This window comes from Sciurus vulgaris (genome assembly GCF_902686455.1).
Source record: "Sciurus vulgaris genome assembly, chromosome: 3".
NCBI lineage: Eukaryota > Metazoa > Chordata > Mammalia > Rodentia > Sciuridae > Sciurus > Sciurus vulgaris.
The window spans coordinates 12,886,220-12,905,515 of NC_136463.1; the positions used below are offsets into that span (position 1 = coordinate 12,886,220).

The window sequence follows — 19,296 nt, forward strand, 5'->3', positions numbered from 1 at the left end:
ATTTTACCATCTCACAAATGAGAAAATGTACTCAGTTAAGTCAAGAAATTTACAAGAATGGTGTCAGGATTCACACACAGGTCCTTTTGATTCTAAGATCTTGTTCTCACCAGATACCAAGACTCCTTGTGTAGAAAGGTAGGTAGCAACATTTTCTGCAGCTTCTGCAGAAAGCACTGACCAGTTCATGTAAGTCACAAATATATGTATTTTATTTACATGTTATTACTTACAACATATTCCAATCAAAACCTACCAAAAATTAAGAGGGAAATTTCCACATAATTATCTTAAGTGTATATAGATCTCATAACAGCTTCAATATAGAGAAAGCAAAAACAACACAGTTAAAAGGAGAAATAGAATAATTCACAATTTTACATCTACAGTGAAGAATTAGATGCCTCTTGAAAAACACCTTCTAATACAATATTGGATGCCTGGGAACCAAGTGACTAGGGAGCCTCGGCCATCCATCACGCACCGTTCTATCAGACCCACCAAGTCATAAGATCAATCGTGCCAGTGACAACCCATGAGAATGGGAATAAGTTGAAGCTCCCCGATCAGGAAAATCCATCTCCTCATCGTCCATCCCTGTTGCACCAGTACCTTTCCTAAGTACAAATCTATATGTGTCCCAAAAAAAGCATGTGTGGGTGGCTGGGGTTGTAGCTCCATGGTGGAGCACTTGCCTCACGCCTGTGAGCAACTGGGTTCGATCCTCAGCACCACGTAAAAATAAATAAATAAAAAAGGCATTGGGTCCATCTAACACCAAGAAAATATTTAATAAGAAAAAAGCATGTGTTGGAAACGTCATCCCATGTGTTGGGAGGTGGGCCTTTATAGGAGGTGTTTAACTCATGAGGGCTCCATCCTCATTAACGCTGGCTATACAAGGGCTGGAGCCTGCTACTCAATCTCTTGCTGTCTCATGCATGCTTTGCTGCCATGTGATGTATTCTGCCATGCTCTGATGCAACAAGAAAGCCCTAACCAGACACAGTCCCTTGTCTGTAAACTTTCCAGCCACCAGAACTGTGAAAAATCAGTTTCTTTTCTTAAAAAATCACTCCAATCTCTAGTGTTCTGTTATGGTAGCAAAAAATAGACTAAGGCAGCTACAATACACTTTCATTTGGAGAAGGCCTTGAAAACAGTGGCAAAGGAAAAATCTTCCTCAAGCAAAGAGTTGTGTACATTAAAAATGTGGCCCAAGATTAGAATATATACAGGAACTCATGTGCAGTGACAAATAGCTTGACGGAGTCTGAGAGGAGAATGATCGGTAGGTCTGGAGTAGAGGCACGTGAATGCCTACGTAGGGTGGGCACGAAGTAGGAAGATCTTTGATGCATTTAATATCCGTTAATTGCCCATTACTAAGTGAAATTTGGCTCTTTTCTTTCTTCATATAGTTAAAACCATGCACCCAAAGTGTAAGAGCGCAAAGCTCAAGAGATTCCACTTACAACTATTAACATATTCTAAGTGCCGGGTACATCCCTTCTTCCTAAAATGTTAAAGATACATCTGTGTGCTTTTTTGTTTAGTCTTAGTTGTTTTTGATTGACTCACATTTTTGTTCATTCATTCATTTAATCAAATGAAGTAGTTGTTAAACACATTATCTGGAAACTAATGTTTTAGTCTTCTTTCTTCTAGATGCTCATCCTGAGTGCTATCGTCCACTTTCCTGACTTCAGTTACCAACTTTATGTATCCGGATGACTCCCTCATATATTTCTAGAGCCTGGATAGTCTTAGTTTTAGCATGTGTGCTTTATTTTGATGTTTTGATGTTATATGTGTCCTTTCGACATCACTAAGTCGACTTTCCTTCACCCTGACAGAATGAGATAGAGCTCTTAAAGGAAGAAAGGTTCATTTTGACTCATGGTTTCAGAGGTTGCAGTCCATGGTCACTTGGCCCAGACACTCTGAGCCTGCGATGAGACAAAACATCACGGCAGGAGTGTGTGGGAGAGCAAAACGACTCACCTCATGGCATCTGGGAAGCAGGAGAGGGGAAGGGGCCAGGGTTCCAAAGCACCCTCTAAGGGTAATCCCCCAATGACCTACTTCCTCCAGTGGGGACCTGCCTCTTAAAGTTTCCACCACCTCCCAATAGCACCACCAACCAAGTCTTAGCACAAGGCATTTGGGGGACATTGAAGACCCAAACCATAGCATTAAACTTCTCCAAATTAGTAAGACCAATAAGACCATTGGCATACCAACAAGACCAGACAGACCCTCCAAATAGTGAAAAGCCCCTGTGCCAGCTGGTAAATAGCTATTGCCCATGGGCTATGAGTGCCGACCACCAGACTACCCACTCCTCTCATGGTCTAGCAAATGAAGCATCACATTGGCACATCTGGGGACTTCCAGCTCTGACCTCCATCACCAATCCCCAGTCCAACTGCCATCCATTCCAACTCATCCCAGGCCATATGGTTATACCCTTGAGATAGGTCATACATGATAAATCTTTAAGTAAACAATCTCCCCTCCAGTGTATCCCTTCATGGCCTGTAAACCGCGCTATAGGGCTTCAAAAATTCTGGATTAATGTTTTTGTCGATCCCAGTAGAGAACCATCACTGTGAAGGAAGAGAAGAAACCTGCCAGTGAGAGTGTTTGTTGAGAGGCCCTCAGAGACTGAGCAAAAGGCCTAGAGCTGGGTGTGTTGTAGAAAACAAATAACCACCCTCCAGATGCCAAAGGAAATCCTCATGTAGTATTTTCTTTTTTTTTTTTGGGGGGGGGGGGAGGGGGGTTGGCTTCTTTTTTTAAAATTTTTATTTTTTTTATTAAAATCTTTTTTATTTTTTACACACTGCATTTTGATTCATTGTACATAAATGGGGTGAAACTTTTCATTTCTATGATTATACACAATGTAGATTCACACCATTCATGTAATCATACATATACATAGGGTAATACTGTCTGTCTCATTCTACTATCTTTCCATCCCCCACCCCCTCCCACCCCATTTTCCTCTACACCATCCAAAGTTCCTTCATTCTTCTCTTCCCCCCATCACCCCACCTCATTATATATTGTCATGCACTTATCAGAGAAAACATTCAGCCTTTGGTTTTTGGGGCTTGGCCTATTTCACTTAGCATGATATTTTCCAACTTCATCTAGCAAATGCCATAACTTTATTCTTCTTTATGGCTGAGTAATATTCCACTGTGTTCCATAGTTTCTTTATCCATTCATCAATTGAAGGGCATCTAGGTTGGTTCCACAATCTAGCTATTGTGAATTGAGCTGCTATGAACATTGATGTGGCTGCCTCACTGTAGTATGCTGATTTTAAGCCCTTTGGGTATAAAACAAGGTGTGGGATAGCTGGGTCAAATGGTGGGTCCATTCAAAGCTTTCTGAGGAATGTCCATACTGATTTCTAGAGTGGCTGCCAATTTGCAACTCCATCAGCAGTGTGTGAGTGTGCCTTTTCCTCCACATCCATGCCAACACTTATCATTGCTTGTGTTCTTGATAATAGCCATTCTAATTGGAGTTAGATGAAATCTTAGAGTGGTTTTAATTTGCACATCTCTAATTACTAGGGATGATGAGCACTTTTTCATATATTTGTTGATCACCTGTACATCTTCTTCTGTGAAGTGTCTGCCCATTTCCTTAGCCCATTTATTGATTGGGTTCTTTGTATTTTGGGTGTAAAATTTGTAAATTTCTTTATAAACTTTGGAGATGAGTGCTCTGTCTGAAGTGTGTGTGGAAAAGATTTTCTCCCACGCTGTAGGCTCTCTTTTCACATTATTGATTGTTTCCTGTGCTGAAAAAAATTTCTAGTTTGAATCTATCCCATTTATTGATTCTTGTTTTTATTTCTTGCGCTATGGAGGTCTTGTTAAAGAAGTCTGATCCTAAGCCAACGCGATGGAGAATCAGGCCTACTTTTTCTTCTATTTGGTGAAGGGTCTCAGGTTTAATTCCTAGGTCCTTGATCCACTATGAGTTGAGTTTTGTGCAGGGTGAGAGATAGGGGTTTAATTTCATTTTACTGCAAATGGATTTCCAGTTTTCCCAGCACCATTTGTTGAACAGGCTGTCTTTTTCTCCATTGTACGTTTTTGGCACTTTTGTCTAGTATGAGATAACTGTACTTATGTGGGTATGTCTCTGTGTCTTCTATCCTGTACCATTGGTCTACCTATTTTGGTGCCAATACCATGCCGTTTTTGTTACCATTGTTCTATAGTAGAGATTAAGGTCTGGTATTGTGATACCTCCTGCATGACTCTTCCTGCCCAGGAATGCTTTGGATATTCTGGGTCTTTTGTTCTTCCAGATGAATTTCATGATTGCTTTTTCTGTTTCTATGAGAAATGTCACAAGGATTTTAATTGGAATTGCATCAGATCTGTATAGTACCTTTGGAAGTATGACAATTTTGATAATATTAATTCTGCCTATCCAAGAACCTGGGAGATCTTTCCATCTTCTAAGGTCTTCTTCAATTTCTTTCTTCAGTGTTTTGTAGTTTTTACTGTAGAGATCTTTCGCTTCTTTGGTTAAATTAATTCCCAAGTATTTTTTTTTTTGAGGCTATTGCAAATGGAGTTGTTTTCCTCATTTCCTTTTCAGATGTTTCATTGCTTATGTATAAAAATGCTTTAGATTTATGCATGTTGATTTTATAACCTGCTATTTTACTGAATTCATTTATGAGGTCTAAAAGTTTTCTGGAGGAGTTTTTTGGATCCTCTAAATAGAGAATCATGTCATCAGCAAATAGTGACAGCTTGAGTTCCTCTTTTCCTATTTGTATCCCTTTAATTTCCTTAGTCTGTCTAAGTGCTCTGGCTAGTATTTCAAGGATGATGAGTAGAAGTGGTGAAAGAGGGCATCCCTGTCTTGTTCCAGTTTTTAGAGGGAATGCTTTCAGTTTTTCTCCATTAGGAATGATGTTGGCCATGGGCTTAGCATAAATAGCCTTCACAATGTTGAGGAATGTTCCTACTATCCCTATCTTTTCTAGTGATTTGAGCATGAAGGGGTGCTGTATTTTGTTGAACCTCATTTTATATTTTCACTGCTTCCCAGTCCTACCTGGGCCAGCCCAGTTGATTCCCCACCAAGTGAGTGAGGACACACAGGAAGGAGCAAGAGGGTGACTCCAGGGGTACTGGGAAGAGAAACAGCCACTTTGGAGGGTTGGGGCAGTGAATGGACCTGAGAAGAACGGTAGGATTACTGGACAGAGCTGAGGGCCTGTGTAAGGTTTGTTCTGGTGAATCTAGAGTAGGGTCTGTCAGCGGGATTGTGAGTTATTCCTCTTCTTCCAGCTACATGCAGCCACTCAGGTGCAGACATGGGGAAGGCGGACAGAGCCCTGAGTGGGTTTGGGCAGTATGTACTACAGAAAAAGAGGAGGGCCAGGGAGTTGAACGTGTGCCAAGAAGTGATATCCCTCACGGACCTTGGAGCCTTAGTGGGTAAGGAAAGGGGTCTTTGGCATTATGTCAACCCAACATTAAGGATTCCAATCCAGTTCTATAGGCCTGGAAGTTCATGCTTATTCTTCTATGGCGATGCTTCTCTAACGTGAGGAAGCACAGGAATTAACTGGGAGCTATGTCATAAAAGCAGACTTCTAGACCATTCTCAGAACAGAAGACAGGTAATACTGATGGGGCGGGGGTCTATGATCCAGCCTATTTTTAAAAAAAGTGCATTGCAGGTGTTTTGGGAGACAGTGCTGGAGAGCAGGCTGAGACAGACGGGAGCTGGGTCACCCGGATAATGGTCTACACTTCCCACTTCACAGCCATGAAATGGTGATGGTTCCCAGCATCCAGGTTTCTCGACCAGACCACAGGACTAAATGCGAGACACCATGAGGAGTAAAGCTGCAAGGGCTGAGGTGGTAGGTTCAGGGGGCTTTATTTCTCCACCTCCACTGGTTCCTTGGAAAGCACAGGCGCCAGCCTGGCACTTGACCTCCACTGAAGGCAGCCTCAGCACGGCTTTACATCAGATGCATCCGTTTTCCAGAAAGCCAAAGAGCTGTGTTCTGTGGGGGAGAAAAAGACAAATATTCCAAGAGAAATGATCATTTCTTGACTCTGTTAAGTAGCTAAGCCAAATCAAATACATGTTACAAGTGCGCAGAATAAATATGATTGTATGAATGATACCATTTAGTGTGGGGTTTAAATATTGGAGAGAAAACATTCAGGCAATGATTAGCCATTCATTTCCAAGAGAGAAAATAAAAGGTTTTAGATAACTCTGACAGTCCCTATTAAAAGAGAAAAAAAAAAAAACAAAACAAAACTGTATCATCCCTTTATTTATTCTTCAAAGCACAATAGTGCTGCATCGGTCTGAAAACCATGTAGAAAAACAGCCTAAAATAATATATCAACAAGGCTCTGGTTTGTGGGGTTTTGTTCATTTGTTTAAAGTTTTTGTTTTTTTTGTTTGTTTGTTTGTTTGGTTGGTTCTTGGTTTTTGTTTGTTTTGTTGTTGTTGTTGTTGTTGTTGTTGTTGTTGTTGTTGTTGGTACTGGGGATGGAACCCAGGGGCACTTTTACACTGGACCACATCCTTTGCCCTTCTTATTTTTTATTTGGAGACAGGGTTTCATTCAGTTGCTTAGGGCCTCATATTGCTGAGGCTAGCTTTGAACTTGTGATCCTCCTGCCTCAGCCTCCTGAGTCACTGGGATTACAGTCCTGCTACGCCACACCCAGTCCCTTTACTAGTATTTTTCTATTGATCTATACTAGGCTTATTATATTTTCTCAGCTTTAGTGTGTAACATCTCACCAGGGTCTCTGCCAGCTTTTGTACAACATCTTATTCCATGGAGATCTAACTATTTGTAATTCTAATGATAGTGATGTCATAGGTTGAGGACTTAGTCTATGTCAGGCATGATATTTCTAATAATCAAACCTACCCTATGAGGTGTGTTTTATGAATTGATCATATTTCCTTCTCTCCCTCCAGTTGCCAGTTCTCAGATCCCTCTCTTCTCAGCTCCATCTGCTCTCATGTGTTCTCTCCTAGGGGCCAATAGAGGTCTTCCCACTTTCCTGGGACATTTCTAAACCTAGAACTAGCACCAGCTTCGGCCGCTACCTGGCTCTCTCTTCCTAGTGACAAACATATTTATACCCTAAACCTGAAATCTAAAAGGTTAGCATTTAGTTCTCAAAATGTTGGCTATTATAATTTCTTTATCTCACACAAATTTAATACCACCTTCCTTAAAATATTTTGCTCTAACGAATATTTTGCTCTAAAGGATAGTTTTCAAAGTAGGCATTGTGAAGAAAGGGAAAAAAAATTATAGGTAACCTATAGACCAATTACAATAGCCATGAATTCTTTTATTATTGGGGACAATTATTTAATATTTGATTCAGCATTACTATTCAATCCTAACTTGAAATTATGTCAAATATCATAGTTTATCTTTACATTCATTGTGTAAAACCACAATGATGATTTTAAGGAAAAGAATTAGAAAAAAAAGTTTATGCAAGTGGAGACACTAAGCAACTCCCTGCTTGATCTGTTTCTTCCTATCATCAGTCTTTTTAAAAAATTTTGTGACTGACAGGTGCAGTGGAGCACACTGGTAATCTCTGCAACTCTGGAGGCTGAGGCAGGAGGATTGCAAGTTCAAAGCCAGCCTCAACACCTTAGTGAGGCCCTGAGCAACTTAGCAAGACCCTGTCTCAAAATAAAACATAAAAAGGGCTGGGGATGTAGCTCAGTGGTTAAGCATCCCTGAGTTCAATCCCAGTACAAAGAAAAAAAAAAATTCATGGCCAAACAGATAAGATTTCTTATAGTCATTATATAACACAAGTGCTGATTATGGCAAGGGAAATCCTAGCTGAACACTGCAGTGTAGACTTACCCTTGAAACATTTGGGGATTTCAATGGTGCCGTCTATGCACTGAGCCTCCTCTGTATAGCTACACTTCTTTTCCTTATTTTTGCAGAAGAAAGAAACTTTGTCACCATGCACCATTCCATCCTTAAATTTTTCCTGGAGCTTCACTCTCTCTCCTTGGTGTAGCACAGTGGCTTTTTTAACAGATAATTTACAAGTTGCTGAAAGAGAATGGGTGTCATTAAGACTGACGAAGTCAGTGAATCTTTCTTAAAGACAATGTAGTCTTTGAACTAGTAGACGAGTAATACCTAAAAGAAATGGGTCAAGACGAGAGGATTCCAAGAACGTGTGCAGTGAACAATGTCAATATAATTGCTAATGGCCCATCTCTATCAATGGAATCACTACTCATGGCCTTAAATGTGGCCTTCTCTTTCCCTGCAGTAGCTACTAAGGTCACAGAAGTTTCAGCTTCTAGCCTCCAGTAAAAAAGAACTTCAGGTAAGACTACACTGCCCCACTCAGATCCTGTTATTAAGTTAGATCTACCAGCCAGCCTCTGTGGGCTCACGACAGCTCACAAATAATCCTTTCTCTTAAAAAAAATGCTTCAGCAATAGGGGAATCACTTGGCTAAGATAGTTGTGCAAACTACCCTACCACCATCCTCAGAGTCAGGGAAGAAAACAGTCCACGGCCAATGACTAACGGACAAGGGCATATGAAACGCAGATCCCTCTGCCTCTTGGAAGAATTAACTCAGGGAGAATTTGTGCCCCAGAGCTCCTGGTACTATGAAAATGAAGCCAAACTCTGGAGGAGGATCAGCATAGGATCAGCAGCATCAGTATCACCTGGGAACTTGCTTGGAATGCATATTCCCAGGTACCACCCCAGACCTACTGAATCAGAACTGAGGGTGGAGCCCAGAAATCTGAGTTTAAATAAGCCCTCTAGGAGATTCTGATGCACAGGGAAGTTCAAGAACCAGTGCCCCACCTTATCCCTCCTGCCTCACTATCTTTCTTCTGAGACACTTGCTTAAGAAATCAATTGCACTTTAATCCCTGTCTCTGCTTCCAGGGAATTTCAACCACAGACACTAGTCATTTACCATTTTACCTGCTGAGCCTATTTTCTGTTCCTGCTTAAACTGTCCAGCCCACAGCAACCCGAGCAGAGATACACACTAGGTTGTTATTCTTTGCATAAGCGTCACACTGACTGATCAAAGCTAGATAGACACCTAACTATAAAGGATCCAGCATCTCGGGGAAAAGGTGCCAGCTGGTGATGTGTCCTTTAGCAGAGAGATCCTGCTGTATAACAAAACCAAGTGCAAGGAAGCAGAGAGACCCAGAGATGGGAGATACCATGGAGATGTGAAGAGCAGCAATAGTTCCTGACTTTCAGTTTCAATCCTAGAAGTACCAGTTATATTTCATTTCCTCATCTCCATACATCTTTTTTATTATAAGCCCCTGTTTCTTTGAACTAGCTTGAATGGGTGGTTGATTTTTGCAACAAAAAGAACCTTGCAGAGACAGAAAACAAAGATGTTCACAGGCAAAGATTTAAAAGCAAATACAGGAATCCCACATGATCTTCCACCATATTATCAATACATACAAAGGACTTATTTCCCACAGCTTAATCTCAAGCAAGCTCCTTGACATGAAGCTTCCCCATGTACATGAACATCCTAACGTCTCTCACTTGCCAATAGCTGTGAAGCAAGTCTGAGCAACTAGTCGAAAATGAATAGACCAAAAAAATGGCAAGCAAAGGTGTAGTCTGGATAAATTCAGAAACCCTCGAGGGCCTGCCCCATGTTTTCATACCTTTACAGCTCGGCTGTGCAGACCAGTTTCCCATTTTGGTGCATTCAACTTCTTCCGGGCCGTCCAAGGTGTATGTGTCGTGGCATCCATACGTGGCTTTATCCTTGTAAGAAAGTACTCTTTTTGCAGGATAGTTCACAAATCCATTGTCTGGTCTTGTTGGGAATGGGCATTTTACTTCTACAAAGTTTATTCAATAAGATTAGTAAGAAGTAGTCGGGTTGCCCAGTAGTTAGAGAAGGGCTACGTTCTGTCTCCATTACACCATGGAGTCACTGGGCACTCCTGCGACCGGAATGCAATTTCTAAATGCTTTGTGCTAAATTCAGTCTCCATTCTCTTATACTTATAGGACCCTGAGTATTTAAAAAACAAACACCACTTGGAAAGTAAGTAATGACAATTTACTAAGTTCTTTGGGCTTTCACACATAATCATTAAGGTGTTATGATTGCAAAATCCCACACAATCCAAGATGGTAGCTTGGAAAAAAAAAAAAAAAAAAAGAAGGAAATCTTTCTTACAACCAATAAACCATGAAATTAAAACACAAAGACCCCATGCACACTTTGTACATCATTATTTGGTTTTGAAATGTTGAACCTAATCATCGTTATTTTGTCTTCAGACTTTAAAAGAAGGCAGCATAAAATGCATCCAAGAAAAACAGTGCTGCTTTCCAGCTGCCTCAGTATCCGCCACAGTAACCTGTATCCCTAGTGACTGTGCTCAAGAGAGCAGGGCTGCAGCCAGAAGCAGCCTTGGGAGGTAGTTTAATGAGGTGACGTGTCACACTTGTTAATACTCGATACATCTAGGTGAAGGGTCGGGGAAAAAAAAGGAGAAAAGAACCTACTGCTCAGGATTTGGGAGAATTAGTGAGGTGACGTTTATGTGACAGGAAACTAATGCACGGTTCACACTTAAGTGCCCCAAAAGATGTTAGCTTTTGCTGTTATTGGTAATTCCCCCACATTAAAATCCACTTATGTTTTGAACCATTCGCTAGTTACCCGTAATGTCTACCACTGGAGAAGTTAACAGCCCTTAGCATAACTCTTTGCATGCATGATAAACTTTGTAATTTGTCATTTGTTATGCAGATGGCAAATCCAAAGATAGTAATGACAGATGAAGTCAAAGGAAGAATTTTCATAATTTTTTAGAGAAAACCAAACACCTCTGTGATTTTTAAGTTTAGGTCAAGATTGTAAAGATATCACAATTGGAGCCCAGCTCAGTTTTTATCTCCATCTCCTAATCCACCCTTCTCTTCACTGTCCTCATGAAAATGGTCAGCTCTGTGGACACCTCTTGTTCTTTCATGACTCTCTGACTTTGCAAGGACTGTGCCCTGTGTGGCATGCCTTTCCCAGGTTCCTCTCTTCTCCTCCAGGGCCCCTCCAAGGGCCACTACCTCTGGGAAGCTTTCCTAGGTAGCTCCAGACAGTTCAATGCATGATATTTATTTCACTTCGGGTCAGAAGCAGATCTTATTTATCTATTATTATCCCCTGTGCCTGCCACACATCCTGACACATGGTAGATGCTCAGTGAACATTTGTTGAATGGGTACTTTGAAATATTCCATGATGGTTGGAATTTTTAATACTTTCCAAAAATGGGATTCCATCCTACCACAATTATTTTGTCATAGCATTCACTTACCCTTGCACTCTGGTAATTCAGTCCAGTTTCCATGTGCTGTGCAGGTAACTGTATTATTTCCAAACATAGCATAGTGTGGCAAACATTCAAAGACTGCTGTGTCCCGATAGAGGGAATTGTTCCCAGCTGATGATTTATGGACACTAAGTGTTGCAAATTTAGGTACTGGAGGTGGAGGGCAGGTTATGGCTGGAGAAAGAAATAATTTATCATTTCTATGAAAACAATTGAGTCTTATAAATATACTCTTTCCAGAAAAAAAAAAAAAAGGAAAATCCAAAAAGGTACTTGAGAAAATGCAAATTTTGATCAAATATCAGGGAAATAAGAGTCAGTTATAAATGCCAAATAAGAAAATGTGATTCCCAAATCAGATGTCCAAACCAGTCAAAAAACTAAAATCTAATAAGTTTAAGTTTTGCCACTTCTGGTTTGTCCTTTACAACACAATGATTAGGTTTCCATAAATCTTTGATCTAAATGCTACCTTGGAAGATGTTTCCGGAAGGTAGAATTTGTGGAGAACATTGCTGGGACATCATCCTAAAATAATGACTGATCACAGCATTTGGTACAAAGTTGTTTGTGACATCTGAGCTCGGTTTGTTTATTCTATTAAATGTCTCATGCTTTGGGACTTTGTATGCAGTGGGTATATACATGTAACCCGAAGGACCCAGAGTCCTGGCAGTGGCTTATCACACTGCCCTGACCAATATGGAATTTCAACAATTTCAGAGATAGTTACACCAACATAGAGCAAGTGACCCAAATGTGATTTGACCTGAATTATCTTCACCCTTGCTTTCTCAAAAAGTGGTCCATGGACTAGCAGCTTGGGCATACTAAATCCTGGGAGCTTATTAGAAGTGCAGAAGCTCAGACCACACCCCGATGCTTGAATCAGAATTTACACTTTAATAAAATGTCCAGGTAGTTCACATGTACATTAAAGCGTGAGAATCACTCATTCGGATTAGGTTGGAGATAAAGTAGCCTGTTTGAAACTAAAAGAAAGGGTGAATTTACATCGTTGGTATAAAGCATCTTAAAAGGTAAATGAATTGGGGCTGGGGTGGTGGCTCAGTAGTAGAGCACTCGCCTAGCTTGTGGGAGGCACCGGGTTCCATTCTCAGCACCACATTAAAAAAATAAATTAAATAAAGATATTGTGTCCATCTGCAGCTAAAAATATTTTTTTAAAAAAGGTAAACAAGTTACTTATAGGAATGGGGGTGATTCCTACTACTGAGTGAAACCTTTACTTAATTTATCCTTAAAAAACTTGTTTTGTAGTTTGGTTTCTCTTAAATTAGGATTTATTTGGAATTGCTTTACTTTTCCACTTGCTTTTGGGGCTAGGATCTATCTCACTGAAAAGTTAAAGAACTATCACTGTTATTCTGATACCTGGGCCTCCTCCTCGAAGTTGAACTAACATAAAATCACAAGTTAAACATGAGAACGGCCCTCCCATACAGAAGCAAGGCCCAGTGCTGAGCCTGGTTGTTCAGCTAGCATAACCTGAGATGAGCCACCAAGGACTCTGGAGGAATTCTTCATCCTCCTAGAATCCTAGAATGCAAGACCCGTGGAGGACTCTTAGCTCACCCCGTTATTTCCCATCATCCCAGATGTGGAACAAATATCAAAGCTTAAATTGAGCAACAAATGTACCACTTCTGGGAACTTAAAAATAATTTTGTAGAGGTCTGTTCTTTTGAGAAAACTAATAGGAGAATGGTTGAAGCATTCGAAAGTATTTTTAAACTCATTGTGTTAATGGCATAAACTTTTCTGTGGAAGTTACTTCTATTAAATGTTCAACTGAACAAAATATCATGCACACAACTGACATCTAATATAATAAATGCATGTTTTCGTGAATGTATTTTCTAGAACTCAGGTGTCATTTATTTTGAGAAGTTTACTGTATTTCAAATTATTAATGTTCAAAGGTAGTTATCCTATCAATAGGACACTGGGACAAGGTACTCATCATAGTAATGTGCTAGGCACTGCACGGCTGCCTGAGACTCTAACGGTTGCCACTTGAGGTTATTTGTTGACAAGTTGTGACCTGTGCTTTTGTACCCCAAAGACAATTCTATGGAAAACACTTATGCTGAATGCTTGAGAAAAATTAAATTTTTGGTATCTTTGAAGAATGTTTGACAGTGAATGAAATAATTATCAGACCTTATGGACACAATTCACTAGCATGATTTATAAGAGGGAAGCCCATAAGATTTGGTTATAAATTCTGAGCTCTGTGCAGAGTACCAGGTATTGCTATAATTTTGACTTGTAATAGGGAACAAGTGCTTGAGCTTGAGAAAGACACACTGATGATCTTTTGCCTGGGAGTCAGGTAGTTCTGCAAGTGTTTGAAGTGCTAGAGAGTCCATAGTCACTCTGGTTTTTCCACAGTCGAGTCACTGGTTTTGACTTTTTGATTTGCCTTCAAGATTGGACCTCAAGCTACAGGCACTAAGAAGGAAAATAGACTACATGAATGTCCCCTGAAACTGACAACAAGGATGAAAAAACCAGCAAGAGGGAAGGTCGTATGAGTGCAGACATGCTACAAATCATAGAATTCTCTCTGTGAAATGGGCAGATAATAAATGTGTCCGTACCAATATGAACTACGATACAGTGGAAACTCTTGGCAAAGTTCACTGATGAAAAATAAAGAGTAGAGTCAATGAGCCTCAACCACAGGCAGTGGATACCTGTGACAACTTCAGTGGGGATGTGGGTAAGTAATTGGTTGGTTTCCAAATAATCCACTTTTGTTAGGGTAAAAAGAAGAAAAGAGTATTGGCCTTCATTCACTCAAATAATTGATACATGTATTGTAAATGCACAGATTATTCACAAATTCATGAACAAAGACAAGAAAGATCTCAGAAACTTGTTAACATTCAAGAGACATCTGTTTAGTATATGATGCAATGAAAACCCACCAGGAGGAAGACAGCAAAATACTCCTGAACCTACTACTGTCTGAGATGATGTGAGATTTGACATGAGAAGCCATATTGTTCTCAAATGGCAAGAACGATGACAATGTCAAAAGAAACTACGTGACATGACTACATGTCATCAAAAACATGATATAACCCTTTGTGTGAGCGTTTTGCTCCTTTCCATCAAAATTAATTATTGAACAGGTCATGAAAGTGACCTTTATATATTGTGTGATACATAAAAGGCTATCACATTCACCCAATGTCCTATTTATAGAGATAAATATACACACGTGTGTGTGTATGTGTGTAAAGGATACTATGTTGTCCTAGTGTCCCATTTATAGGACAATCTGTATTTTCATTCTTAATAATTATAAAGGATACATAAGCTCTAGATTACAATCTCTATTGCATTATTTCAATGCACCTTGTCAAGTTCCTTAAAATATTTGCAGAATTGAAAATGTGGGGCTTAATGGTTTACTGTAAAGGGTTACTTTCCTGTCTCCATCACTAGGCTGGTTCTCTTGAGGCAGAGCTGTCTCCTTCAGCCTTACAGCCTCAGGGCTGAGCAGGATCTGCCATATCCTGGATCATTAATTCATACTTATTAAAGATGGGAATGAATGAATGAGGTTCCAGGGCAGGGGATGAGGAGGAAGGATGATCTCACTGCTTGCGGAAGTGCTCCTAGTCCAAGTGACAGTACCTGATAAGCCAGTGCCAGACGTATCTAAATCCTTGCCCCCAAACCGTGGGAGATTGGAGTTAGCAAACCCAGCAATGACTGCCCCCACCAGGTAGTGGATATGAAAGATGTTCATGAGTAAAATGTCACACTTCTGTCATTCTGGAGTGGTTGATCATCCCCAAACAAGATGATCTCAGGACGAAAACGGGGTGACCAACTATCACACTGAGCCAGAAATGATAGGTTTCTGGGACTAAGGAGTTTCTGAGATGTGGGACTCTCAGTGCTAAAACGAAGACCTTTTGGTACAAACCACTAGCCACCCTGCCCACAAGTGGGACCCATCAACTCACGAGCACAGATGGGAAGCTCCGGACTCCATTTTCCCTCCTCAGTACATTTAGAAGAACTCGTTCCATTCAGATAAAACCTACAAAGGAGAATTTTCATCTATCAAGCTATTAACGGCATCTCAAATATTCTGAGGATTGAATCCAGGCACTTGTACATGCTAAGCATGTGCTCTGCCTCTGAGCTCTGCACTCCCGGCCCCTATTGCCTCTCTTGCCCTGCCCCCTGAGGCAGGGTCATACTGTGTTGGCCAGGTTGGCCTTGAACTCATGGGTGCAAGTGATCCTCCTGCCTCCACCCCCTGAGTAACTGAGACCAGAAGTGTGCACCACTGTACCCCACCATTCTATTGACTTCTGACTTCTAATATACTTTTCCTGAGGATTTTAACTAATCTCAGGGCCCATGGAGTGTCCCAGCAAAGCCTGAAGGTGAATCGTTGGAGTTTCCCATAGTTGGTAATACAGAAGCCAAACCCCAAATTATTCATTTCCTCTCAACTCTTTATCACACCCTCAACACCACTGAAATATAATATAAATTAAAAGTAGAACTAAACTTGATTTGTATTCAGCAAGTTCAAACTAAAATCTAGATATGAAATATTAACCAGACTTGATGTCTCACTTAAGGGCATTAAGCTGCTTAGTGTCATGAAAGTCCTTACCCAGGATTACAAGCAAAACTGATGGAGTTGGGATATTCAAAAGTTGTGTAGCGTACAGCTCCGTTTTCTAAGATTCCAGCAAAAGGACACACTCTGGCTGTGATTTAAGAAGACAAAGGTAATTTTCTATCCTTGGATTCAGGAACTCTACTCGTAACTCTTCTAAGAAAGCAATCCAGATGAAGACAAATGATACATGCACCAAGGTGCTCATTACACCATTCTGCTAATTGCAGAATTCGCAGTCTAGATGTTCACCGTCAGGACCGTTTTAATTAATCAAGGTAAATCAATGGTTGAACTATTATGCATCCAATAAAATACAAATTAGGAAGACTATAGAGATGTAGTCAATTTTTATAATATGCCGATAAAAATAGAAAACCACAAAACTATATGCAGTCTATGGCAATGACATGAAGTATACACATGGAAAATAACTTTAAAATGATATTGTTAGGGGCTGGGGTTGTATGTAGCTCAGTGGTAGACCACTGGCCTAGCATGTGTGAGGCACTGGGTTTGATCCTCAGCACCACAGAAAAATAAATAAATAAAATAAAGGTATTGTGTCCATCTACAACTAAAAATTTTTTTTAAAAATTATATTGTTAGTATTCCAAAGTTATTGCTGATTTAAAGTAAAATTTTTCCTAGTGATGGCATAGTGATTTTTCATTAAAAATTATGTTCAGGGACTGGGGCTGTAGCTCTGAAATACAGTACATGCTCGGCATGCCCAAGGTCCTAGATTTCATACCCAGCACCAAAAATATAAAATTTCCTTTTTTAATTAAAAAAATTGAAATTGCTTGCATAAACATTTGTAATTAAGCAAAGGTTATGTCTATACCAAAATAATTGGAGCTCAGATAGGCTCATTTAGCTATTTTTACTACTTCTAAATATAATTCCTAGGAATTCAGTGTTTCATTGCTTAATATTTGAGTATAAAAAAAAGGCTAGCATTCTATCATAGAACTATTCAGAGGAATAAAAAAAAGCAAATGTTTACAACAAAACAATAGTGAGATAAAGAATTAATATTATTAATTTAATTAGCATATACTACATTTGTTTGCATTTTATTGTAAATATATACATAATTTAGATGAAATTTATATTCACTTAAGTAACTATTCATTCTGCTTTTGTTTTGAGGCAAAGTCCAAAGATTACGGTAATTCTCCAATTTTGTTTGTCCAAGTGTCTCCTTGGCATCAGTGCCTAGCCCAGAGTATCTCCACTTGTCTTTTAACTTCCTCAGTGTTGCCTTTAATGGGTCCTGGTCTCTTTTCTTAACCTCCTTTAGGGCCAGACTATGACCTTCTCCTCTCCTCTAAATGGCACTCATTGTCCTTGCTCTCACCCGCAGAGCCTTCTGGGCCCTCTTGCTCCTCCACGGCCCTCCACTCTGCAGCCCCTGCTGGCCCCTGCACCCGGAGTAGGACAAGGTCGGTCATCTCCCATCAACGTCCAGAGCCCAAATGAGGGGAGAGAAGGAGAAGGAAGGTGCGGACTTACGTGTGCATTTCAGAGTGTTGATGGGCCACATCCCCGTGAGAGGACAAGTGAACCGTCTCATTCCTCCCCGAGACACATAGCCCGGCTTGCAGGAGTACACTATCTGCTCCCCTGGCTCATAGGATGTTTTTAATGGAACGACTGTGGAAAATGGTAAGTCATCTGGCTGGGGACAGGCTGAAAGAGAGCACCAAGCAGATGGTTAAGGAGTCTCTGTGCACATATTTAAGTTTGAAGCACACACATGAGAAATAGTCCCTGCTACCAATAATAAGTATACCAAATCGCACACCAAATGCCGCGTGTGTAATATATCTCATCCAGTCTCCTCGACAGTCATTTGTAGTGGGCATTACTATTATCCCCATGGTGCAGGTCCATACTCCGAGGCTTAAGTATCTTATAAGGAGTTTTAAGCATATCAATATTAGAGAGTAAATGCCAATTCAGTCTCTCCAACATCTACTCTGAATTGAAAACTACTATCGATCCCTGACATATACTAGAATGTTGGTTCTATTAATTATCTTCTCAAAGGCAAAAAGTACTTACTCCGTCCTGCAATGACGACGTGGCAGAGAAAACTCGAGATCAGGGTGAGCACCAGAGAAAACATTGTGGATGATTCACACCAGCGCTACCAAAGTGGGATTCCTCTGCTAAGAGAGAGAGACACCAATATGAAAGTGCTTAAATATTAAACCACTTTTGAGGTGTACTTTTATCTCTGTAAATAGGAGATAAAACGTCATGGTTTGAAAGGAACTCTAAGATCTCCATTCTTTAATCATTTACTCCACATGGGTGAGTCTATTGTGAAATCTCTGGTAGACGGTTCCTTCTTTGGTAGATGACATTTTTCTTAATAGCACATAATAGTTTGTTATCACCTCTCACAGAACCCTGATAATTTCCAGATTGCCTGAACCTCTCGTTCTCCATCTTTTGTTTCATGTGTGTTGCAGATGGATCACCAAAGCCTCCTGTTTCACCGACATCCTTGTAATATAAATTTAACTCAATCTCTGTCTCCATCTTCCCATCTCTAAAACGGTCTTCCGGTTTCCAACTGTGTGATTCTAAAGAACATCTTCAAGGAGACACCACCTTGACACATAAACTTGACGTCTTCTTCCACAAATATGACTATTTCTTCCCAATTTCCTTTATATATATATGGATTGAACTCAGGGACACTTTACCACTGAGCCACATCCCCAGCCCTATTTTGTATTTTATTTAGAGACAGGATCTCACTGAGTTGCTTAGCACCTCCCCATTGCTGAGGCTGGCTTTGAACTCGCAATCCTCCTGTCTCAGCCTCCTGAGCTGCTGGGATTATAGGCGTGCACCACCACACCCGGCTTTTATATGTCATTAATAACAAGATCCTCCTGGTGGCTTCAGTGGTGACCTTAGAGTCCTCCTTGATTCCTCAATCTTTCATAAAGTCCTGCTCCTCTATTCACAGTAAATCTCAGATCTATCCGGAGAGGATTCTGGTCTGTTTTCGGGGTTGTACAGTTGATATGATACTACAAGTTGGAACTCAAAGAAGAAAAGAAGTTGAGTAGAAAGAGAAAGAATAGACAAACGCTGACAGTGTTGCCTGGGAGAGTCCAGAGGGGACCATCCATGACGCCATAGTTCTCTAATACATCATTTACTCCAAGAGACT

General features: G+C 40.4%; 1 protein-coding gene across 1 annotated transcript; it reads right to left on the reverse strand.

Moving 5' to 3' along the window:
• Positions 1-5,387: 5,387 nt before the first annotated feature.
• APOH (apolipoprotein H) lies at positions 5,388-18,328 on the reverse strand. Its single transcript, XM_079131134.1, has 8 exons — positions 18,171-18,328; positions 17,619-17,795; positions 16,095-16,191; positions 15,430-15,506; positions 11,411-11,599; positions 9,743-9,922; positions 7,922-8,119; positions 5,388-6,061 (listed from the first exon to the last, which is right to left on the reverse strand). Exons 1-8 carry the CDS (start codon positions 18,232-18,234, stop codon positions 6,006-6,008), a joined length of 1,038 nt encoding a protein of 345 aa, XP_078987260.1. The 5' UTR covers positions 18,235-18,328; the 3' UTR covers positions 5,388-6,005.
• Between the last annotated feature and the right edge of the window lie 968 nt (positions 18,329-19,296).